A 20,175-nucleotide genomic window follows, 5' to 3' on the forward strand; every position below is an offset into this window, starting at 1 on the left:
AATAAGTCAGAGAAAGACAAATAGCGTATGATTTCACCCATATGTGGAATTTAAGAAACAAAACAAATGAACAAAGGTGGATAAAAGAGAGAGGGAGGCAAACCAAGAAGCAGACTTTTAACTATAGAGAACCAACTGATGGTGACCAGAGGGAGGTGGGCAGGGGGATGGGTGAAATATGTGATGGGGATGAAGGAGTGCACCTGTGATGAGCACTGGGTGATGTATGGAAGTCTTGAATCACTATATTGTACACCTGAGACTAATATTACATTGTATGTTAACTAACTGGAATTTAAACAAAAGTTTTTTTAAAAAAGATTTGGACATACACACTGAGATGACATGGTTTTAAAGATGTGCATATTTTCATTTATGCACTGGGCAATAAAGAAGTTTCTAATCTCTGAAAGATATATCCACCTGTTCCCTTCCCACCTCACTCCTGCATCACACCATAGGCACTAGTGTGCTCACAAGGGGCATTAAGGAGTTTGTCACAACTTGAAAGTGAAGCTTCTCCTTCAGTTTTTAATACTCACATCTCATCTTCAACGATTCATTAATTTAGATCCATTGGTTGGGCTTAAAGATGCATTCTAAATGGAAAAAAAAAGTAACAGTGATGTCAGTAAGTAATGTCATTGACAAAAAATGCATTTATATTTATGTATACGGCTGCCCAGAGATAAACACGTAAAAATGGGAACACGAAAAGAAGCATTCAAAATGACACAGCTACATAGAATTAAATTATATTTCATTGAACCTAACATTGTTAGCTGCATCATTATTTTTTTAAAAAGATTTATTTATTTATTTATTTATTTGACAGAGAGAGACACAGCGAGAGAGGGAACACAAGCAGGGGGAGTGGGAGAGGGAGAAGCAGGCTTCCCGTGGAGCAGGGAGCCCGATGCAGGGCTCGATTCCAGGACCCTGGGATCGTGACCTGAGCCAAAGGCAGATGCTTAACGACTGAGCCACCCAGGTGCCCCTGCATCATTATTTTTATGTTCCACTAAGAAAAAGAAAGAAAAAACTTGCCAATTAAATCATGACATGACACTGATTTTAAGATACAGTCCAATTTCAGAAATGTTAAAAGGTAAAGAAAATGCCTATCTTAGCATTGATGAACTAGGGTACCAAAAGTCATGCCCAATACTAGCTAACCATACATGCTGACTCTCAAAGTGTTCAGAAAATGTTTTGTTGATTTTTAAGAAAGTAGTTTTTATTGAGAAACTGTTGGTTGAGTAAATGACTGTGTTAATATGGCAATGATGGCAATTTCAGTCGGTACCTTAAAAGACGGATAGCTTGGTCAAAGTCATCTTCAAGATCAATATGTATACATATACTTCAATCCAAGAATAGGGTTTACTGAAAAGAGTTCTGAGCAAGGAGAATGTGAATTCTCATGATTATCTGGGTGGCTTCAGGCAAATCTGGTAGGTACTCTGGGCCTTGATTTCCTTACCTATGAAATAACTAGGTTGGCCTAGAATCTCATTTCTAACTCATCTCTCGTTTCCCAGCTCTGTTTTCTGAGTCTAGGATCCTGGTTTCATGTTGTCCCATCTCAATGGTCCAGATATCAAGTTGAAATACATCCAAGGTAGAAAATTCTCTTGAGACGTATATTGTACTGACCTTAAGCTTTAGCGGGATACTCTAAATTTGTTGAGTGAAGAAATGAAGGAATGACTGTATACCCTAAGAATTCTTTGCTAACAAATTCTGAATACTAAGCTACAATATTTGTCTCTGCATGACTCTGCTGAGGACACTGACCCTTCAGTATTAAGACTGAAACGGAGGGCTTACCTCTGCTGCCCTGGATCTCCCCTTCAGTGAAGACATCCTCATCTTCAAAGCATCTCTTATCTGAAGAAACAATGACAGTGAAGAAATGACAACATCCCCCAAACCCAAACCCATGTCTTGAAACTTCGAGACCACTACCCCTGGCAGAAGCAGCATCAGATGGCTTAGCATAGTGCTTAGCCAATAATAAGTCTTGGATAAAAGTTGAGGTGTAGTTATAATTCCATTTAGGATTAAAATTAAAGTTCTGGCTATTATAATTAGATTTAGGATTAAAATTAAAATTAAAATTCCGGTATGGTTTTCATTCTTTTAGATACACTCACACACAGCCTTCTGTTGACTTAAGTCAACAAATGAGAGAGTACAGTTCTCTCCTTTCCTCCTCTCAGCTGATGCCTGAAGCACCCCCATAAACTCACCACCCCCATAGACCAGGCTTTCTGATCAAAACTGCTTCATCCCCCGGCTACCCTGAGCCACATGGAAATCTTTACAATGAGAGAAACAAATTCAAATTACCTTGTGGTCCATAATGGTTCCAAACAGCAAGATGAAGAACCCCTATGGCAAAATTCAACAGAAGTATGAGGGATGGTTTGGCAGACAACATCCCAACTGTAATTTTAATACCACTCTTCTAGATATCTTCAAGGACAGTTATTGGATATTAGAAACTTCAGCTTCTACTGATTCAGAGAAAATGCTTTGGCAAGTATTTTTTGTGACTGTATCTCAAAGAAAGAGGGTCACCTTCATTCCTGTGCATGACAGTTATTGATATTTATTGAAAGGCTGCAGACGTAGGATGGTGTTTCTCCACCTTATCACATCTGTTTACTTTCTTTCCAAATATTAAGTAGTTGTTCTTACTCATCATAACAGTAACATGACATAACATGACATGGAATCCTGTAGCTCAAAGTGACAATCATGGAAGGTTTCTTGAGAAGTGAAGCCTATTATTATAGTTTACTTTCAGTTGGGGGTTAAAAGTCATGAAACAGCAGGGTCTCTGAGCTGGTGAAATAAGTTTATGCATAAAAGAGAGAAAACTACAGAGATCTAAAAGACCAGAGTCTCTTCAAGTTTAAATTATTTGGTTACCTATAAAGTCACAATAATCGATAGCCAATCTTTTTAAATGGTGGAAGTTGAAGTTTAAGAAAATTCTGGATCTTGCTGTGAGAGTGGAAGGAAGGCCGGGTTTCCAAGGATAGTCTCATGGCAGAGAAACGCTAATCAGAAGACGGAAATTTTTAAATGTGAGTCACAGGAAAAGCTTGCTGAGAAAAGTTGGAGTGTATTTAACTAAAAGTGTTTCAGTATTTTTCTTTCTATCAAGAAAAGAGAAAAAGAGGTGATTCGGAAAAGAAACAGAATAAAACTTTCTGGGGTTTAATTAAGTTGCAAAGTAAAAAATAAAAAAAAATAGAATGAGATCATTAGTCACCAAAGTAACTTCAAAAGTCGGGGAGATTTATGTCAGTCCAAGAGCTTTTGATCAAAAAACAAAACAAAACAAAACAAAAAACCAGCAACAACAACCATAAGTCAAATGTTTCTCTTTAAAGCCATGTAAGGCAAAGCGTGAAATGAATGTTCTCCATAGTTATTAAAGAAGTATGAGTAAGATATATAATTGATCTGAGCTGACATTTCTTAAAAGTCTGTTTTGTATTTTGTACCACATTTTTAAATAGAGTAATAGTGACACGTTAATAGGAATACATTCCTGCTTTACTAAGCAGTTATATTTTTATATGTAAAGCAGTGGTTGGAAATTTTTTGTGTGTGTGAAGAACCAGATAATAAATATTTTTGGCTTTGCGGGCTACACAGTTTCTGTTAGAACTGCTCAACTTTGCCATTGTAGCTCAAAAGCAACCATAGGCAAAATGTAAACGAATGAGTATGGCTTTATTCCAGGAAAACTATTTACAAAAACAGGCAGCAGGCTGGAGTTTGCCAACCCCTGATTAAAAGCACAATTAAGGATATGAACCTGCCAAACTTGCTATTACTCATAGGTATGGAAAGCAGTCTGGCTAGTGACAGCTTCCCAAAAGTACAAGTTCAGTAGCCAACATAGAGTAGAGCAACTATTAGAGGGATAATTTTGCCAAACCAAGTATGGTAGTACAAGAAAAGAAAAGAAAAGAGAGATGATCTCAAATTCGTATCTTTATCTTACTAAGGAGATGGGTGAGGCCCAGAGAAAAGTGACATTTCTAGGATCAGGCAACATGCAGCAAGATCCATTTCAATGGGGCGCCTGGGTGGCTTAGTTGGTTAAGCAACTGCCTTCGGCTCAGGTCATGATCCCGTAGTCCCGGGATCGAGTCCCACATCGGGCTCCCTGCTCAGCAGGGAGCCTGCTTCTCCCTCTAACCCTACCCCCTCTTGGGCTCTCTCTCTCACTCTCTCTCTCAAATAAGTAAATAAAATCTTTAAAAAAAAAAAAAGATCCATTTCAATGAAGAACAACCGAGATTTATTTCACAGGAAAGAGCCATGAGAACTCCCACCTGGTTAACACTCAAAGAGAAAGGCAGGTCCTGTCTCGTCATACTATGGAAAATGATTATTTCACTGAGTTCCCAAATTGCTTGAGAAAGGATAAAAACTTCTTTGTTTTGAGGCATACCATGTGAGTGTAGACTCACACATCTTTGACCAAAGACTGGTCCTCTATAAGTGAAGGTCATCTTCTTCTGACACTGAAACTTTAGGAGGGACACAGGTGGATCAGTTGAGGAGAGAAGGAAAGAGGTTCCCACCCAGTCAGCCTGATCAGCTAAATCCAACTTGACAATCAATAGGGTGAGAGATGCCACAGCTGAATGTCTCTAAGACATGGAAAGAAATGAAAGGCACATTTTGTATTCTATATTTTTCAATCATAGCCATTTTTTGTCATATAGCCAGAATAGCAAATTATAAAATAAAATAAAAGTAATATCTTACAAATAAAATACTAATTAATAAAATTAATGAATAAAATAAGTCTCTCTCTCGGTACTTACCTGGAAAGCATTGAGAAGGGCAAAGATTATATGGAATACCAAGGAAGTGCCTTCTAGAAGTGTAGCTACTCCAAAACCCCAGGTCAGTCCCAGCAGTGGGGTGAGGATGGCAACATTTTTGCTGATCCTCATAATTATGGCCAGATCCTGAGACTTAGAACTGCCAATAGAGGGCCTCTGAGTGTTGACAGCAACAACCAAAACCACCACAAGATTCACGGCCACAATGACTAAGGCTGGGACGGCAAATGCTAAAAGGGCTTTGGTATTGTCCCAGTTAAGCCAACAGGCATCGGGTCTCATGTAGCCTTTCTCTGGCACTGTGACAGCAACTGTGGTGCAAGCAATGACCAACGGGCAACCATAGCCAACGGCAAAGCCAATGGCCATCATGCGGGATTTCATCATCCTACGGAAAACAACCAATATTCCATAGATGATGAGCAGTGCTTGGAAGAACATCCAGAAAAACAGAGAGAGGTAGAAAAAGTGGCTGAAAAATGTCAGTGCAACACACCAGTTGGAGTTCTGGGCCTTTTTGTGAAAGTTAGAGTTTATGATGAACCACACGTTAGCAATCAGGAGCGACACAGCTATGTTCACGATGCACACGTGACGTATGTATGATATCTCCGTCACAACCACCCGGGACCACACCACGGCTTCGATGATCAGGCAAAGAATCAGGCTAAAGATGGAGATGCTGAGCCCAATGCAGGTGATGTAGTCCAGGACTTTGTTGTCTATAGATTTGGGGGACATTAGAATGGAAAAGGACATCACCATGTTGGTGTAGTTACACAAGCATTTCACCTTGTTCATGATCTCCAACGTGGTTTCACAGGCATTCTCATCCCACCTCCTTTTCCTCGAGTGCCAGCCAACACACTGTGCCCTGGCACTCCGGGATTTGTTGATCTTCTCGAAGGTGAATAAGACTTGCTTCAATCCTTCTGGCAAAATCACTGAAAGAACGAGACCATTTACAGGTCTAGGAAGACTCACATTTTGCAAGTGGACTTCCTTCAGTATGGCCCCCAAGGTGGGAAAGGCTATGCTGATGGCTTGGGATGCATTTGGTGGCAGGTTCCACAGCTCTTGCCTGGGGATTTCTATCATTCCTAAGATACCCTCTGTTGTACTGTTCATGCTTGCGGAGAAATTGAACTTTTCCTCTGAGGTATTGTGGTTGATGCGAAGCCCTTTTGCCTGAATGAAGAGTTCATCCGCAAGGTTCTCAGATTCATTGCGGAGGCGGAGTTGCCTTGCAAACAGATTCACTGACTGCAACAAATCCGAGCTGGTATTTTTGTCTGGAATGAAAGCCCAGTTTGAAATGGCTGCTGTGTCAAGGATGTGGTTGGCCACTTCACTATAACTCTGCAATGGAGAAAAAATGGAAATTATGCTAAGGATTTACACATTATTGTAGAAAGTCAATTTCTAAAACCTGCAATTTCTGAAGATCAAGTGATCGGATCTTATTTGACATATTGCTCTTCAAATTCACTGTTTATTAGAATCTCATGCTGAGAGATGAGTCCTTCAGAGAGGGAAGTAAAGTAAAACAATGATTAAAATAAAATAAAAATCATAGGCAAAGTTTACCTGCTTTATTATGGGCCCCAGGGCAGCATTTCCAAAACGCAGTCTTTATAACCCAAGATTCTCATGAGATATTAATGATTGTCTAATGGAGGGAATTGGGGGTAGATTCTATAAAAACCTAAGTTTGAGAAATACTGCATACTGTATTTCTATAACCCCCCCCTTTTATAAAGAGGGTCAAACCTCATTAACACGTGAAAAACTTTAAAAAGTCCTGCCAGAAGGAAACCTTGCTTAACGTTGTTTAACCCAGAATTCCTACATCTGCTAGGTACAGATCTCCCTTTTAGAAACGGAGCCTCCATTAACATTTCTCCAAATAATTACATTCTACAGAATGAAATTTGGGCAACACTGGAGTAGACACAGTCTTGCTCACAGCCATCCTTTTTGGGACATTTTCTTGAAAATAGTAAGTCTGTACAAAAACATGTGTTAAAAATGTGCTAACTTCTTGAAAACTTACATAAACTAGAGTGAATCAATATGCAAAAATGAAATAAAAGGCCTATCCTTGTTGTTACGGTTGTTGGGGCTGTCATATTTTGGACCCTGAAAAGTACATTTGAAACTGTTAAAAGGCAAGATTTGGTTTAAAAAAAAAAAAAGGAAATCTGTCAGTTTTTTTAACGAAATTATCAAAGTATACCTTCATTTTCTCTTGGGTAACATTATCAGACAAATCTGTAGAAATATTTCTTAGTAACTGCACTATAAATGCAATGTTTCCAGATGTGGCTTCTGATGATTTCACAACATCGAGTATGCAGGCATAATCAATTGGACAGTTCCTGCGGATTCCTTGAGCTACACTCTCCACGGGCTCTGGCACTTGAAAGTCAAGAATGTGCACGGGTATGGATGATGCTGCTAGAGAAAGGCGTGATGCACTATTGAAGTCCTGCTTAAAAAAAAAAAATTGTTCAAAAATGATTAAGTACCTAACATATGTCAGAGTAAAGGAGCTAAGGCACCAATATACCACGTGGGGAAAACACAGAAGCCAGTAGTCCTAAAAGGGGTTTAGATGCCAAGAAAGACAGAAAGAGTAAGATGGAGTCACACACAAATGAGAAGTTCCACCAAAATTCCCACTGAGATCAGCATACTGACGTATTGCTTTCAGGACAGTGGTTTTAACTCAAGTGTGATAACAAGACAGTTTTCTCCAGAGATGTGGAGAAATGTTAAAATCAAAATCTGTCTACTTATTTTAATTTTTTGAAAGGGGAGTCTCATGGAATTTGTGTGGGGGGGTGGATTTGGAGGCTGGCAGTTCAAAGAATACTAAATTGCAATTTCAAGAAGTTTAGAGTTCACTAATTAGACAAAGGTACACATAAATCCATCTTCAGAGCTCAAACTTTAACCTCAAAGCATTTACCAGTGGGTGAATGAGTTTCAGATCTATTTTTAAGAAAAGATGCTGAGAGGGAGAGAGATCTATTTTTAAGAAAAGATGCTGCGGAGAGTGTCTGAGAATTTGGGTAAGGAAGGAAGGAGAAGAGACAAATTTCACCCACTCTGCCATTTTCCCAAATCTAGATCTGAGATTGTTGCACCGAACAGAACACAGGAAAACGCCTCTACCATCTCCTGGGAAATTAGCCCTGGAAGCCAATAATATGCAAATGTGTCACCTTAAAGAGTGTTTCCACAGAAAGGCTTGTACATGTTTCAGTTGATTTTTGCCACTTGTTTTGATGACATGTAAACCTTATTTCTCCATGAAAGGGCTGAGCACAGGGCCGGCTGCAATTGGAAGCAGGGATGCAAGGTCCTCGGCATTTCTCTGAAAAGGAAAAGAGAGAGGAGGGGGCCTAATTAGCATTGCTGCGCTCTGATGAGGCAGCTGACTCATTCTAGGGATTTGGGGATTGCTTGCTTCCCAAAGGAGGTGACACTGAGCAGTGTCCTCAGCACCAAGTAAGGCATGCCAGGCAGACTGCAGCGCTGATGTGGAGGCAGAGTGAACTGCACACTCTGCCTCCACATGGAGAGGAGAGGTCGCAGGTCAGACAGAAAGGCTAGTTTAGAGCCTCTGAGGGGAGTGGGGAAAGAGATGAAGATGGGAGAAAAGCAGGAGTCAAGACATGAAGGACTTTGAATTCTGTGCAAATATAGGGGTTACCAGAAAATATGATTGGGTTTTTGAAGGATAATTAACAATAGCATAGAGTATTTAGTCTCACATAGGCTGATAATAAACCTCTAACTCCTGCCCAAAAAAAAAAAAAATAGCATAGAGCAGAAAGCAATAAAATTTTCTATAAAGGCCCAGATAGAGTTGCCAGTTAAAATACAGAAAGCCCGGTTAAATACTAATTTTATTTTCAGACACAGTCTATTCTCATTATTTGCAGTAGTTACGGTCTATGGAGTTGCTTCCACAAACACCAAATGAGGGCAAATCAAGGCAGGTTCTTAGGAGCTTCTTCTCACAACATTTTTTTTTATTTGTTATTGTTATGTTAATCACCATACATTACATCATTAGTTCTTGATGTAGTGTTCCATGATTCATTGTTTGTGCATAACACCCAGTGCTCCACGCAGAATGTGCCCTCTTTAATACCCATCACCAGACTAACCCATCCCCCCACCCCCCTCCCCTCTAGAACCCTCAGTTTGTTTTTCAGAGTCTATCGTCTCTCATGGTTCGTCTCCCCCTCCGACTTACTCCCCTTCATTCTTCCCCTCCTGCTATCTTCTTTTTTTTTTCTTAACATATATTGCATTATTTGTTTCAGAAGTACAGATCCGTGATTCATCAGTCTTGCACAATTCACAGCGCTCACCATAGCACACACCCTCCCCAATGTCTATCACCCAGCCACCCCATCCCTCCCACCCCCCACCACTCCAGCAACCCTCAGTTTGTTCCTGAGATTAAGAATTCCTCATATCATTCTCACAACATTTTTATCAACTGATTAATATATGAGCTCATTTTACGTGTGTTTCTATTTAAAGACTTTATTTATGTTGTTGATTCATTAACATTGAACTCATGGCCAATAGCACCATAACTCATAACAGCATATGAACAAAGTTTATCTAACATGTGAATTTTCTCCTTAAGACACATCACAGTCTCCTTAGGAACACCAGACAGTGCTTCAGAACTACACTGAGGGCCATTTTAAACAGCAAAATCACAAAAACAAAAGCACAAAATGCAAAAAGTATGGTATTAGTAATGCCACCAAAAGAACACTTGTTTATAGTAGGACAGCTGAAACAAGAAGGCAGAGAGCCACCTTGTTTGGCTGGGAACTTGCACCTTAGCTAACTCAATTTTTCTTCTGTCTGTGAATGATCCAGAAAGCACTGTGAGCGGTGATTTAGGGCTTACAAATAAGTTTCAATGAACAGGAGAATTTACAAATACAGAATCCCTGAATAACAGGGATCAACTGAAAATATTCAGTTAAACAATGAATAAGTTTCTAGTGTTCATATGACCCATGCAATATCATTCATGGTTTATCTGATATTTAAGTTTAATGAGGCATTGCATATTTTTATTTGCTAAATATAACCACTCTAGACAGAGTATAAATATTTTCAGCATTGTAGGCCATGTGGTCCTTATCAAAACTACTTAACTCTGCCTTTGCGACATAAGGCAATCAAAGACAATATGTAAATAAATGGGCATGGCTGTGTTCCAATAAAACTTCATTTCTAAAACCTGGTGGCAGGCCTAATTTGGTCCATGAGTAGAGCGGATTGACTTGAGGCAAGGAGCCCAAGAATGAAGTTGTCGAAGTATTCCCAGGAAGAACTGCCTTAGGATAGTGGTAATGGAATGAAAAGAAGTGGATCCTAATGGAAGCTAGTAAGGTGTTGAAATCGATAAGATGTGGTGACTAATTGTCTGTAAGTCAAAGGAGGCATCTATATTTATGGCTTGGACAGCTCTGCAGATGACTCCATTCATGGAGAAAGGAAACAAGTATGTTTGCATTTTTCTTTACCACCTACCCACTGTCCCTGGTTTTGCAAGTTATTTAAGCTCAGTGCTTCTCAATTTCTTCATCCATACAGTTTGGAGGTGATGCCATAGTCTTGTTACAAACACTGAGGGAGCATCCTTTTAAGCACTTCAATCAGTGTTGCTATAAATGCTCACTGAAGGTTAGCCATCTCTCTTGCTCTTTTCTCAATTCCACATCTATGTAGAGATGTATCTGTTGCTAAAAATATACTTGGCAATGTCTGTGCAGAATCCAGTGATCTCTACTATTTGGGTAAGAACCATGTGATTTCACTATCTTACTAGTAATGATTATCTCCATAGTTTATCTCTGAGTTTCTGAGTGACCTGTCTCACCAACACAATACCTATCTTACTTACATCACTTCAGTAGACTTCTCAGCACCAGAGTGTTACGTACATTTAAGCATTCTGAAAATATCTTCGCATGAAGGAATGAATTCTTCCCTGTCCCCTCTTCTGTCTCTTGTTAGCTCATCAGTTCAAACAGATTTCCCTTTGGGGGCTTAAAGTGACCACTTGTCTTCTACTCTAGAATGCATGTGAATAGTTTGCCAACTTGGGTCATTGACTATGCCATGGATAATGGTATAGTTGTAAGAGAGTCTATCAATACTGGTAAACAATGAGAACTTGTTAGAGACTGTTATTATTCCAATTGAAAGCTTGTGGTCTGGGGACATGCTCGGCAATGACCGTGCCCTTCATTTACTCTGCCCAGGCTCCATATGGAAGAAGACTCTTCTGTAGACACATACCTTGTATCCTTCCAGTCTTGAGTTTCCCTTCAGGATGTTGAAGTTTATCTCCATCCTGTAAAACATAAATTCCCAAAGGTCCTCTTTACTGTGGGACTCTCCTCTCTTATCTCAACGTAGAGGCTCCATGTGGAGATGAAGAGAAAATGTGTTGAGGACTCGTAAGAAAACTGCACCAGGTCCACGTGTGATGTCACGGGAATTTGCAGACAGAAGCATTGAGGTGAGCATAGATAGAGAAAAAACTCTCCTCTGAGGAGGGCTAGAACCTTGCCAGTGGTCAGTTGGCCCCTGAGGGTCAGGTTAGTGGATTGGGTACATATTTAGGAAAGCTTAAGTACCCAGGGAGAAAAGAGATGTAACAGTTAGACTGCTAAGCTGGTCTCCTTCTGTATTAACTGTGACTGAAATGGAGCTAATATGATCCACCAGATACCATAGATCCCCAGAGAGGAAGAAATGAGCAGACACTAGGAATAATCGTTAGGTGAATAGAATAGAATAGAATAGAATAGAATAGAATAGAATAGAATAGAATAGAATCGAATCGAATCGAATCGAATCGAATCACACTCTTTTGTAGCTATAAAGGGCTATAAAATATCTAAAAGAAAAAAAAAACACCCTTTATGTTATAGATAAGGAAATTAAAACTCAAAGAAGCAAGACAACTTGCATAACTAAGGAGAAGCAAAGTAAGGTCTAGAGCTGAAATGCTAACTGCCAGGCTGGTATTCCTCCTCCCAACAGCTGCCTGTCTACATTCTCCGTGGCTTGCAAAGTGATTTTTCTACTGTACTGTTGCATTCTGTTGCACCCTGCAAATATACTGTTGCAGAGCCCAGCCACCTCTCAACTTTTCTTTTTTCCCTTTAAAAAATATATCAGCAGGAGTAAAATTGTAGTCATTTGAAATTTTATTAAAGATTATGCTATTGATCATAAATTTAGCCATCTAGGAGAACTGACAGATTTCTCATGGGACCACCTGAGAATGGGTCAAACTTACTTTTATGTGGATCTTGGATCTATAGTGAGAACATTCTATGGCCAGAAATAACATTAAACAGCAAATCATGGTTGCCTGGGACTTCATTTTCACACATTAGGATCTTCACCTGCAATACAGAATGAAAGTGGATCCAGCTGGAGGTGATAAGGCCAGACAACACAAAACTTAGCCAACTAACCAACCCCTTGGTGACCCTACTGGAAAGATGTCCAAACCAAAACCTCCTGCTCCAAGAAAGGACCCCAATATCTACTTTCAGGCCAGCTAACATGTAAAAAAAGGGGAAGACTTTCTCTCAACTGTTAACTTGTCTACAAACAATAGACAGGAATGAGGGACGCAGTAGGAATGATGTATGTTCACCAATGAGTCATTTCTGATTATTTGATCCACAATTTTCTTTAATAGTAACATTTATCAAGAACTTTTATTTGCAAATCACTGTTCTGAGCACTTTCTTTGCATTAACTCATTTAATCAGATGGCCTACGACAGTATTACCATCTTCATTTTATCAGTGGAGAACTAAGGTACAAAGTGTGGAACAACTATGAGTCAAGGTCACTCATAAAAAGTGGTAGAGCCAGATGATGCAGCTGGAAAGCCAAGTTCTAGAATGGGACCTCTCAGCAATGGTACTATTGACATCTGGGGCTGGATAGTTCTTTGTTGTCAGAGGCTGTCCTGTAAATTGTAGGATGTGCAGTAACATCTCTGTCCTCAACCCACTAGATGCCAGGAACAGCCTCCTCCCCAGCTGTGACAGCCAAAAATGTCTCCAGACATTGCCAAGTGTGCCCTGGGAGAGAAAATTGCTCCCAGTTGAGAACTACAGAGGGGCAAAGGAGGTCAAGTAACTTAAAATGAAATGAATATACACTATTGTCTGTTACTGGAGCAAGCACTGAGACTCTCCCTTATAGATAGATCAACTATTATACAGAGAAACTAGAAGCATGAGAAGATAACTATTCTTTGGCCACGTCTCTGTTTCTTGCCTTTTTCTTTTTTTAATATATAATTGACATGTAACATTATATTAGTTGCAAGTGTACAACATAATGATTCGATATTTGTATTTTTGTAAAATGATCAGTAAGTCTAGGTAACATCTGTCACCACACATAGTTACAATTATTTTTCTTTTGATAAAGCCTTTTTTCTTGATAGTTCCACCTTTCAAAGACAAATCTCCAAGAAAGCATCTTTACGATAGTTGAAATTCATCAACAGCATCATGATCATCACCACCATACTTTTCTTACAGGATAGTGGAAACTAAGACCATTTATTGGAAACAAAGTTCCTTAGAACAATTTTCTGGTAGTACAAATGCAACACTTTAGATTCAGCATGAGCTAAGTTGTTAATCATATTTATGCTATTGAACTATTTGACCTTTGTTGAGCCTATTTTCTTTCTCATCCATCTCATAAAATGTGGGATGATTATTCATTCTACCAACCACCCTTTATCAAGTGCCTCCTATTTGCCAGGAACTGTGCCAGATGCTGGGGGTAGGGAAATAAAGGGTGCTGTCATTTCCATAAAGGATGTCCAGTGAGGAATGCAGACAAGTCAAACCAATAGTGAGAAGAGAGATCATCTACACACTGCAGCTAGTGAATAAGGCCAAGCAGAAACTGAGCCTCAGCAAACATAAATTCCTTTATGCTCTAATGGAGACAAACTAACTCTGATCCATCTAGGCTCACCAGGCAATCTGTGGCCAGGGAGCAAAGAAAACTCACTGATCAGGGATCAGAACTTTCCTGGGTGGAGTCAAGACTAAGATGGACTTTCAAGACTCCAGTGAGCCTTCACATGAGAGGATGAGCCAAAGACACTTACAGGAAGGCTTCCAAATTGTCTTTGAGCTTAAAATTCTTTGAGTACCTAACCAATGAACAGGGGGAAAGTATTTTGACTTATATTATCTTCTTGTAGAGCAAGTCTGAGCAAGGGAAAGGAAACATGGCAGAATGATGGGCAAAGTGTGGTAATGGATTTGCATAGTTGCTGGGATATGTGTGTAGAATTCAAGATCTTACATGAGTGGGTGGAAAGAAGTTCTCAAGTATGCAGCAAATTGGTGGATGGGCACACTAAGCAATTTGCAATATTAATATTATTTAGGATAGATTTTTAACTGTCCTCACAAAAGGAAATACCAGAAGAACCAGTATAAGTTGTCTTAGATATGTCTGTATGTTTCACATATACACCTGTGGCTTTCAAAAATTTTTTATCCTGACACAGTAATAAAACAGATCTTATATCATGACTCATTGTGTACAGACATATATATGTATGTATACAGGTATCCATATACAAAACTGGAAAAATATATGATTTTTATATTTCAAAAGCTTTTACGTATTACTTATCCTTCCCACCTATAAGCAAGACACTCTGCTGTGTTTGTGATTTTTATCTTGCATTCCACTCTATCTGACATTCTTTTGGAAATCGGTTGCCACCCACTAAATTGAATCCACAACCCTCTAATGGATTGTAACCTGCAATTTGAGAAATAGAAATACAGACTAGAAGATTCATTTTCATTATCAAGTTGAAAATCATTCACTTCTCCCACTGAAGTGGTCCTTTTGGTCCTTTCTCTTTATTATTTTTCACAATTCTAACAAAATCTTCTTCCCAAGGTACATGCATTAGGGAAAAAAGATACTTACATTCAGAGCCAAATAATAGGACTAATACTAAGGGTAAATGCAATTCTCTTCCACCTAGAGAGCAATAGTTTGAAATGTACAATGAAAATGGGTGAAGACGAGCCAACAGGAGGCCACTTAAAAGTAATAATGCCTGCTATCTAAGGCTTCAGAAGGAAGCCTTTTACTGTCCACAGTTTTCAATACAAGAACTTAAAGTTAATCTTGCTGGAAGAAAGTCAGGCAGTTTGTACAATGATGTGATGTGATGTGATGTGATGTGATGTGATGTGATGTGATGTGATGTGATGTGATTTAGGAAGTCCAATACTTTTTTCCTGAGCAGTGCTAGGGCCTCTGTAAGTCCACAGCTCCCGAAAGTGTGCAGGGACTAAAGGATCTAATAGTCATGGCATTTTCTGTAGATCATTATGCTCTTTATGGAACATGATGAAATAATGACACATTCATTTTTTTCCTAAGAAAAAATTTACTAGCCAATCATTTATATGTAGTATGAAATCATAAGCATGACCTCAAGAAACACAAACTTTGAACTGAGCACAATTAGCTGTTTGGAGAGTTTTGGTTAATTAATTTGCTATTTCATCATTCTTGTTCTTATAGTCTGGTGTATGTAACCCATCTACCATTTTGTATGATAATTATATGGTAAAGTTCCTTCAACTATTACAATTGGGAAGGAGGGGATGTTTAATAATGTTACCCAAGAGAAGGCACAGCATTCTTATTTTTGCCTAGTTTGATTGGCAGTGATGGGTCAGATGGAGAAATGTTTTCAAGGTAGCTCCAAATGGGTTGTTTCTCTTCTCACCAGAAAGAGTAGAATGGAATCTGTCCCGTCACAATATAGATGGCTAAAGCCAAAAGCCAGAGTGTTCTGCAGAGCACACAATGAGCCAGAGCTTCAGAGCTCTGAAATGGGGAATTAAAAAATAAAAAAAAGTATATCCAGCATAATTCATAATCACAGGCTGATATTTTATAGGACAGAATGGAAGAGACATACTTAGATTCACCATTGATAAAGACTTAATAATTAAAGTGAACTTTGAGTTTTACATAATGCTGAATGAAAATTTTCTGCAAATATAAAGTATTTCTGGGCACCTGGGTAGCTCAACTGGTTAAGCGTCTGACTCTTGATTTTGGCTCAGGTCATGATCTCAGGGTTGTGAGACTGAGCCCCGCATTGGGCTCTACACTGGGCGTGGAGCCAGCTTAAGATTCTCTCTCTCCCTCTCCCTTGGCACTCCGTCTCTAAAAAAAAAAAAAAAAAAAAAAAAAAACTATATATATATAAATATAAATACAAAAAATATATAGATAGATAGTATTTCTCCAATATCCAGCACAGTGTCTGCATGTACTAAGTGACCTCTTGAAAGAATGTAGAAAAGAACAAGGACACAAAATCTAAATACATGTGACAAGACTGGATTGTCCCAAAGAACATCGACAAAAACACGGACAGAACTGAAAGAGGCAGCTTTCAGATGTGAACCTAATCAAGGACAACTTGCCAGGCCCAGGGGTCTACTGGTTCCTAGTGAAGAGTGCTGGAGTCAAGGCCAGGTCCTCTCCCCCATGGAGAATCTGGAGTTATTCTATGTCTAGTATGCTTAAATAACCTTTACCTTAAAATACCATTTCACTGACTTCTGGCTTTGTAGTGTGTTCAGTTTAACAACAAAACTGTGTGTTTTCATAAAATCGCTACTTCTCGAAACCCCTGGGGTATGGTGGCAGAAAAATGCTTTGTTGGGAAGAACTGTCCCTGGCTATTTAAATCAAGATCCTAGTACCTGGTGGGGGATCATAAAAACAGTAAGCAGTAATCCTGACGGACTAGTGCTGCAACAAGGGGTACGTATACCTAGGGTTGACACATATTACGCGCCACTTATTTGCCAAGTTTGTAGCAGGCACCAAAGTTGAATTTTAAAAGAATGGAAGAAAAACTTGACCCTGAGGACATTTGTATACACTGACTTAAATGTTCTGTGATTTCAGGAAATCTGCCTGTTTTATTTAGTAAGGCAAACAATACAGAGTTTGGTGTCAACTGCAGTTGGCCAAGATATTGTGTCCTGAAGTGGGTTTCTGTGGAACACTGGTCTCGTGAAAGACTAAGGGGTTACACGGTCAGATCAGTTGGAGAAACCGTGTGTCCCAGCACCACCACCCCCAGCCCCTCACATATATGCAGACAGATAGCAGAGTTCCTGGGAATCCTTGTGGTAAAAAGACTTGTTTCACTCTGGTTATACCTAATTTACCTTATCCAAAGCGCTCTGGGGGATTTAAGGCTACTGCTCAAGGACCGCCCATCATCGTGGAACACGTGAATGTATCCAGACTCAGGCTCCATGTGCATTTGTTGGGCACCTGCCACATGCCAGCCCCTATGCTAATACTGCACAGGAGGTCACTCACCAGGACACAAAGTAGCATCTCAGAGAGTAACAGACCTGGCCTTAGGGAATCCTGAAAGAAGGAGGCAATGGCTAGGTCATCTTTAACAGTGAGAAGAGTCAGAATTATCCTGATACACGATGCTCTGGGTGGAGAGGTGAGGAAAGGCAAGCAGAGATGAGATGACCATGAGATGACCTTGAGATGTCTAGGATGATCCCAGGAAGGGGAAAGCAGACTCAGAAATGGATAATTAAAAAGAGGAAGAGAAAACAAGATGCAGAAGAACTCATGCCTGAGGCTTCTGTGGTGATTAGGTAAATAGTTCCCTGACATTTACAAAGAAACACGCCCTATGTCTTGTTCCCAAAGTACCTGAAAGCTGGCCTATTTCAGAGATAAAAGCAACCAGCAACCTGGAATTGGCAGCTTCTCAGGTACCAGAAAAGTAGCATCCCAAATTCTTCCTCCCTGCTTCCACAACCTGCCTCTCTTTCCCTCCATGCGTCCTCATAAAAGTGTGAATTGCCCACTACCATCCACTTTCATCTTTCACTTGATAATGAACAGCAATTCTAGGCCACCGAATGGAAGCCAGACTCTCTGCTCTAACAGAGTGATGACTTCAGAGAGAGAGAGAATAACCTTTGCTGGCCCCTGAGGCTGGGAGGACAATATAGCTAGACTTTAGGGTCCCAGAGGTCATGTCGCTCAGGATGTCCCTCCCCAGGGAATTCTTAGCAAGGGATGCTTCCCACACCACTGCCTGTGCTCTAAGCCCTGATGATAAGGGGTCAACAGAGCACAAGACTTAGTGCTTCCAGCCCCAGAACCTGAGAGAAATTGGCCCGCACCTAGCAGAGTAGACCAAAAAAAAAAAAAAAAAAAAAAAAACAGGTTGTCATTAGGAGGTGAACAGGAAGGGCTAGTTCTCTGTCCCCAGCACCCAGCAGAGTGTAAGAAACATAATAGCTACCCAGTCAGCATCTGTTGAATAAGTGAATGGCCCTCACAGAGAATGATACCAACTTCTGAAGTTTTTGTTTTAAAATCACAAGGCAACCTCTCTATCTCAGAGGGAAAGGCGAGCATATGTGCTACTCTAGATCCTTTTGGAACCCGATGATTTAAGTAGATATGCTCCCAGCCTACCTCTTTGTTATACTACCTGGAGCCTCTGTGCCAAAAGATTGTGAGGTCCTTTCTAGGTTCGGCAAGAGACAATGCCACGTCAGATGAGTGAGTCTGCCCCGGGCATGGCAGCATGAGCATCCTTTCTGCCCTGTCTCCACGGTCAGAACTCACAAGATACTTTCTTGGACAGACCTAGAAGATCCCAGCTGTTCGGACAACCATTTCCTATTTGTCCCACCTCCCTTGTACTAAGAGCTGGGTTTCTGAATGAGTTGGAATTAGTCTGCCTGGGTCCCAGAGCTTGTTTCTGATCTGCGCTAGAATGGGGTTGTAGGATATGAGTCATGGAACCGAGGCACTCCCCACCTGCCCGGACACGCTGTGCGAGGGCTAGCATCAGGGCTATCAAAGCAAATTAAAAAGGGTACAGCCTGGGAACGGTAACCGTAGTCAGGAAGGAAGGAATGCATGGGAAGCCGTGATCTCTCAAACCCCTCCACACAGAACACCCCAAGGCGAGCTGGACGAGGATGTTTGCCCACGAAGTGGACACTGCCCCAAAGTATTCCCCTCCATGAACTTCACCCCAATGTGAGAGGGAGGGCCCCTTCCACTTGTTGGCTCACCTTCTAGGCAGCAACCCACCTCACATTCATTGGCCAATCCCTTTGATGGGAAGGCCCAGTTCAGAAAGGTTAACTGAGGGTGAGGAACTTAGAGGCTGCTGACCCACATGTTGGGGTGTGTTTTGTTCCCCTCAGCTGAATTTCATAACCGTCCGTTCCGTCTACTCCGCTGGGGTAATTAGAGCTCTGATTATTGAGTCAGACGGCTAACCAAGTTGTTTGCGTGTTGCGTGGCCTCAGTAACAGAATGGATTCAGTCACTCTTACCAGTTGTCCCTTGCCATGGAAGAGCTGTTTCATAAAGAGCCTTGGGGGAAAGAAAGACAGGAAAGATCTATTAGAATCAGAAGCATCTTATCCTGGGCTATTTTAGATGGCTTCCAACCAATCTCTTTGTAGCTCAGTATCTTTTCTGAGAATAGCAGTCTGGTTCGAATACTGTTATGTTTGAAGAATCGCACAATTTCAGAGCTGGAAGCTATCTAGCCTCTCACCAGCTATCTTGAGACTTACATGATTTTAAAGTAATTGGTGAACTGGGCAATTGCTCGGCTCCAGGAAGAAAGCTCACTGGAGTGCTGACACACACACCCAAGAGCACCTTACGGCACACATCTGAAAGGCCACAACTGTCCTCAGAGGACAAGGGATATGGGTGATTAAATGGTGTACCGTAGACCACTCAAAACAAGGGTAGATGCCTTTGCAAAAAGGTTTTAGCCGTCACTGGAGGAAATGTTTCCTTTTAAGTTGATATAAAGACAGTTTTGTCAGCCCCACTATAAGAAAAAACGACTAACGAATGCTTTATCAAAATATATATACAACTTTACGTTCAGCCTAAAGGAAGGGAATTGAAAGCTGGTTTGTTTATCCACTTTATCAAGCAAAGGCAGGATCAGAAAAGAGTCCAATTGCCTGACAAAGTGCTTTGCATTTTCACTCCTAGGAGGGAGCAGTTAGATCCTGACAAATGACCTTTTAAAGAAAAACAAATGTAAAAGAGATCTAGGACATACTTTAACCTTGAGCTAGCCAATTTCTAAATAGTGTCAGGAAAGCTTCCTGCAGAA

At 40.4% G+C, this 20,175-nt stretch overlaps 1 protein-coding gene across 1 annotated transcript; it reads right to left on the minus strand.

Annotated features, from left to right (window-relative positions):
• Window positions 1-551: 551 nt before the first annotated feature.
• Window positions 552-12,318, minus strand: ADGRF4 (adhesion G protein-coupled receptor F4). The gene is made up of 8 exons (XM_088024354.1): window positions 12,232-12,318; window positions 11,223-11,277; window positions 8,105-8,256; window positions 7,114-7,365; window positions 4,857-6,236; window positions 2,353-2,394; window positions 1,831-1,890; window positions 552-599 (listed from the first exon to the last, which is right to left on the minus strand). Exons 1-8 carry the CDS (start codon window positions 12,316-12,318, stop codon window positions 552-554), a joined length of 2,076 nt encoding a protein of 691 aa, XP_087880480.1.
• Window positions 12,319-20,175: the final 7,857 nt, after the last annotated feature.

The sequence above is a fragment of the Eumetopias jubatus genome, unplaced genomic scaffold, assembly GCF_037043125.1.
Source record: "Eumetopias jubatus isolate StellerSeaLion01/CBP00866 unplaced genomic scaffold, mEumJub1_p1.0 scaffold_6, whole genome shotgun sequence".
Classification (NCBI taxonomy): Eukaryota; Metazoa; Chordata; class Mammalia; order Carnivora; family Otariidae; genus Eumetopias; species Eumetopias jubatus.

What these genes read in the sequence shown, in the direction of transcription:
- ADGRF4 (XM_088024354.1), bottom strand. Translation starts at nt 12,318, where the DNA reads ATGAAGTCCCAGGCAACCATGATTTGCTGTTTAATGTTATTTCTGGCC. An exon ending in CAAGACTGGAAGGATACAAG is followed by an intron (nt 8,257 to 11,222) that starts GTATGTGTCTAC and finishes TTTCCTTTTCAG; the next exon opens with AGAAATGCCGAGGACCTTGC. An exon ending in TTACCCAAGAGAAAATGAAG is followed by an intron (nt 6,237 to 7,113) that starts GTATACTTTGAT and finishes TCTCCATTGCAG; the next exon opens with AGTTATAGTGAAGTGGCCAA.